Source organism: Carlito syrichta, unplaced genomic scaffold (assembly GCF_000164805.1).
Source record: "Carlito syrichta isolate Samal-C Ts95f unplaced genomic scaffold, Tarsius_syrichta-2.0.1 Scaffold296829, whole genome shotgun sequence".
Taxonomy (NCBI): domain Eukaryota; kingdom Metazoa; phylum Chordata; class Mammalia; order Primates; family Tarsiidae; genus Carlito; species Carlito syrichta.
Window position 1 is genome coordinate 138,106 of NW_007240925.1, and position 5,257 is coordinate 143,362.

The 5,257-nt window shown below is 35.6% G+C and overlaps 1 protein-coding gene across 1 annotated transcript; it reads left to right on the forward strand.

Annotated features, from left to right (window-relative positions):
* Positions 1-2,165: 2,165 nt before the first annotated feature.
* LOC103256835 (olfactory receptor 51Q1) lies at positions 2,166-3,134 on the forward strand. Its single transcript, XM_008054595.2, has one exon. The coding sequence runs from the start codon at positions 2,181-2,183 to the stop codon at positions 3,132-3,134; it is 954 nt and encodes a 317-aa protein (XP_008052786.1). The 5' UTR covers positions 2,166-2,180.
* Positions 3,135-5,257: the final 2,123 nt, after the last annotated feature.

Genomic DNA, 5,257 nt, shown 5'->3' on the forward strand with positions numbered 1-5,257 from the left:
TATATATATATATAAATATTTTTACCATTTGTCTTTTTCTACTTTTTGTTATTACAAATAAATCTGACTTTTTTAATATAAAGTTTTATACTTGTTTTAGTTTCTTATTTATTTCCAGAAGTAAATTTACTGAATTGAAGCATGTAATGAACTACATTGGAACATATGGTTAAATTGTTTTACAGAAATTATATACGTATTACATTTAAATCAAGAAAATATGAATGTTTCTGCATTGTCATGCCTTTATTTGCATAGCATGTTGTCATTCAAATGTGTCTGCTATTTTGAAAATTCAAAACATCAATTATATAATTTAACAGTCCACAACCAGACTTTGGGATGCAGTTCAACATTGTTTTATGTTTCTTGGTAGTTATATTTCTTCTTTCGTTGTTAACTTTGTCATATAGTCTTCCTTCTTAATCTACTATGGTATTTATACTGATGAATATTGAGAATTTTAGTTGTTGATATTTAAGATAATAATCCCTTTTATAGTATTTTCTTATAATGATTTTCAAAAGTTTCTTATTTTCATCATTTTTTCTGTTAGAGAGAAAAAAGCAAAATTTTATTATTACATCCACTTATCTTTCCCTCTGTGATTTTTATCTATTGCTGCTATTTAGAATGTCCTTGCCAATGGAAGATTTAAGTACTTGTATTGTTTTCTCTGTTTTATTTTTTGTGACTGATTTACATTCAATTACTTGATCTGTTTGTAATTTAATTTTGTAGGAACTGAGAAATGAGTCACCACATAACTAATTGATTAATTTGTTTTTCTAATTAAGTGTTGTCTGTGTCTATTACTTATTTTATTAATATATATGTGGGAAAACTTTGTCTTTTTTCTGTATTTTCAGAGATTCAATGCAAGATAAATGCCCATTGGAATTTATGCACAATTGCACAATATTTCTTTCAATTGAAGCTCTCTTGCCTCCTAGAACTGTCCCAACTTCAAATTGCTTATAGAAGAAAGTTTTTCAGATCCAATTTTCAAGAGATTGTACATTCCAAGCAGGAGCATGTAATTTCAAAGCACAGTCAACAAGCTGTTAAAAAAACAGTATTCAATGTGGTTTCCTTACTAGTTCCTCTGTAAGGATGCTAGGAACAACAAAGGCTCTCACTGCCAGAGCTGACTTGTGACTTCCCAATAGAAACTAGGTCTCAAGACGCCTCTACATAATCCTGGAGGGACCTGCCACACCTTCCCCCAAGACTAGACATCCGCAATGACTTATATCACACTTGCTCTGAGCAGAGCAGAGAAAACAGAGGCCACAGATAGTGAAGAGGGCACCACCAAGCCGGAGAAACCACAGGTAACAATCTTCTATGAATCCTCAGAAAAAAATAAGGAGAAACACTGACTGTTGTCAGAAAATGAGAATTCATAAAAGTAACAAGCGTTGAGCACTGCCTAATGTAATCAGCACACAATAAATGTGACTGCCCTCGTCACAGCTGTTATAACAGACTCTTGACTGTTCTTTCTCTTTCTACTCTTCTTTTCTATGTACCCTGCACTTTGCTTCCAGTTTTTTTTTTAATATTGCAAAAAGAAAATTCATGGTATCAGAAGACATCAATTATTGAGAATAAGACAGACTAAAAATACAACTGGAAGAGAAAAATAATGAATTTAATAAATGAAAAAATAGGAGACTGGAGAAAATGGTGATTAATTTAGAACTAGTGAAACAATTGACAGTACTGTCACAAAAAGCAAAGGAGAGATTTGGAAAGACATACTGGAAAGAAAGAATTCAAAAAAATTAAAGCAGAATGTTAAACCATTAACATATGCAGTGTGGACTCGATTTTGAGTCTTTGTGAGAACACTAGTGGGATTTGGATGACATGCAGATTCAGGGTGCTGAAAATGAAATAAGAGTGGAAAAATAGAGGCAGAGAAAAATACAGAGCTACTCATGAATTAATCTGTATTCAATCATCAAGGAAAGATTAGTGGCGTGGGAGCAATTTGCAGAGTCAGCCTAAGGAAAGGATATCATGATGTTCTTAAACCTTGCTTTAGTTACCATCAATAACTCTGAACTTTATTTGCAAAGAGTTTAGATCTAATTGGGGCAAAGAGAGAAATTATTTATAATGTTTCTGATTCTCCCTGAGCAAGGATCCTGACACTGAAGCCACATTCATCAATCATGTCCAATGTGACTTACACCTCACAAGACCCCTTTTACTTCATTCTCACGGGCATCCCTGGATTTGAAGCCTCCCACATCTGGATCTCCATTCCTTTCTGCTTCCTCTACACCTTCTCCATCATGGGCAACACCACCATCCTCACTGTCATCTGCAAAGAACCGTCTCTCCACCAGCCCATGCATCTATTTCTCTCCATGCTGGCCCTAAATGACCTGGGTCTCACCCTCACTACCCTGCCCACAGTCATGCAGCTCCTCTGGTTCAACATGTGTAAGATCAGCTTTGAGGCCTGTTTTGCTCAGTTGTTCTTTCTTCATGGATTTTCCATTATGGAATCTTCTGTCCTTCTGGCCATGTCCTTTGACCGCTATGTGGCCATCTGCCGTCCCCTCTATTATGCCGCCATCCTCACCAATAAAATAATTGGTAGAATTGGGTTAGCCATCATTTGCCGCAGCATTCTGGCTGTTCTTCCTTCCCTTTTTCTACTCAAGCGCCTGCCCTTCTGCCATTCTCACCATCTCTCTCATTCCTTCTGCCTCCACCAGGACCTGATCCGCCTGGTCTGTGCTGACATCCGGGTCAACAGTTGGTACGCATTTGCCCTGGTCTTGCTTATTGTCACAATGGATCCTCTGCTTATTGTGCTTTCCTATACACTCATTCTGAAAAACATTTTGGGCACAACCAATTGGACTGAGCGACTCCGCGCCTTCAATAACTGTCTGTCTCACATTTTGGCTGTTCTGGTCCTCTATGTCCCCATGATTGGTGTATCTATGACTCACCGCTTTGCCAAGCATGCCTCTCCATTGGTTCATGCTATCATGGCCAACATCTACCTATTGGCTCCTCCTGTGATGAATCCCATCATTTATAGTGTAAAGACCAAGCAGATCCGCCAGGGAATCTTGCATCTCCTTTTCCCCCAAAATATGCATTCAAAATGAAAGGACGTATTTGTTAATTTACTCAGGAGTAACAGTAATAGACTTGAGGGAAGAATGTATTCAAAACTGGCAAATGGAGACTTTAAAATAAAACCCCATCATATTGTTAAAGTAGTATGATATGTTCCTGGCTTTTAGCAAGAATTGTTTGACTGAGGAGAGCTAGCAGCAATAATTCAATATAAAAGACGTGAAACTGAGTTAATGAAATTCTAGTACTTTTTAACAGCTCTGCCAATGGGATGAGTTTCATTCACTGAATAAAGTCTCTCTAACGTTGTGTCTGTTTTTTATGAATATTCTTCTCTCCCACTGGTTTGTTTAAACATCAACTCCCTGAGTTTGAAAAACATCCTTAGTTGTGGCCCCCACCACTCATTCTTTTAGACAGTTTCACTTATACATTCAAGTTAACTTTAGATATTTTGCTCTGTATCACCCTACAGAAAAGGTATGTGCTCTTTTCTCTTACAAAAGAATGACAAAACTTTGAGTTAGGATGGATGCAGATCAAGTTTCTCAGTCAGTCAGATTTATCTAATCAACATCCAGCATGGTTTTATAGAGCAAAGGAACACATGCAGAGAGTCTAAAATTAGGGTAGGGTGGTAACATTCCCCACAGTTAGAATAAGGCTCCTGCCTAAATAAATTTTCTCAGTACTTAGAATTCAAACTTCAAGTACAGTAAGATTTGTGGGGGAAAAAAACCCCTCATTTTTCTAGCCCAAATAGACTTTTTAAAAAATATACTTAATGTTCTTAACATGGCTCCACTTATTATGAGAAGATTCCTATGGGCATCACGGATTTTGTATTAGCAAATGTGCTAGTAGGAGGCTATGGCCTTTGAGGTTCATAAAATGGTATTTTGTGGAAGCCGGATAAGTTTTCTCAGAAATACCACGTTGAAGAGAGAACTATAATGTTGGTCACAACTTCCGATTACTGAATTAATGGTGTATACTGTCAATATTAGAAGCCACTTAAGTTTGAATCAACACAGGCAGGGCTTCAGTGGGAGCTCAGTGGAAGGCAGCATTAGGAAGTGAAAACCAGAAAGCAAGTTTCAAAGTAATGTCTTTTCTTTCCCATACCCTTTTCTCCTTATTTTTCAGAATCTAGAGCTTAGTTTGTGTTTTCAGAGAACCATAAGTTAGCTGCTGCAGAAAAATAAATTGTAGAACAGAAGACACGTAAAGTCTCAGAAGAGGAGAATTTAAAACCAGGAAATCCAGATACTGAAAAGATCAAGAGAATGAGTAGGAATATGAATCAAAGGAGACTTTTCTTTGGATAGTACAGGTTTGGGAATGTCCCAACTCAGCATGTGAAGATCATGTCAGTTATTTTTAAAGAGGAACACAGGAGCACAGAATACCATAAACAATCTCCAGATAAGAGATATCTATCAATTGACTTTTATGATCACATATAATACATTTCAGACAACAGTCAAAATTTAACTGAAAATCAGATGTAGATTAAATGAAGTCTGTCCCACGTTTGTTCTACTTTTTCTATCTATTTTATTTTCTGCTTATTATTTTCTTTCTTTGCCTGTGTGTAGAGGGGGGCAGGAAACTTTATGACTTAAGAAGTATCATGATGTATTTAGAATATGTTTATATTTCAAAATAGATTTAATTTTTGGACTTTTTTAAATCGGGAAATGTTTCTGCAAAAGTTATTCAGTTCTAAGAATGTATATAACTATACTGATCACATTTTATTACAGAAATGTGTTTGTCATAAAATGTAGAGGATGGTTTTAAGAAGTAATATCATTTATGTCTTTTTGATCATCTGTAAATTATTTTAATGAACTATTTAACAGGAAATAGGATTGGATATTAAATGTTAGGGGTATTAAATTGATTGCATTAATTCAAGTAGTAGACTAGGCAGCTACTATAGAAACTAAACACCTAAGAACCTTTTTACAAATAATGAGCATTAAAAAAAAGATTTAAGAGAACTCAAAGTGACCAAGGTGTTCTTCAGTAAGCTAATGGAAATGGATAAGCTAATTGCAATACATCCTTACAAGGAGACACTATTCAGCAATTTAAAAGGAATAAACTACCAAGTTACTCAAAGATGTGGATGTGTATTTATAAGTGA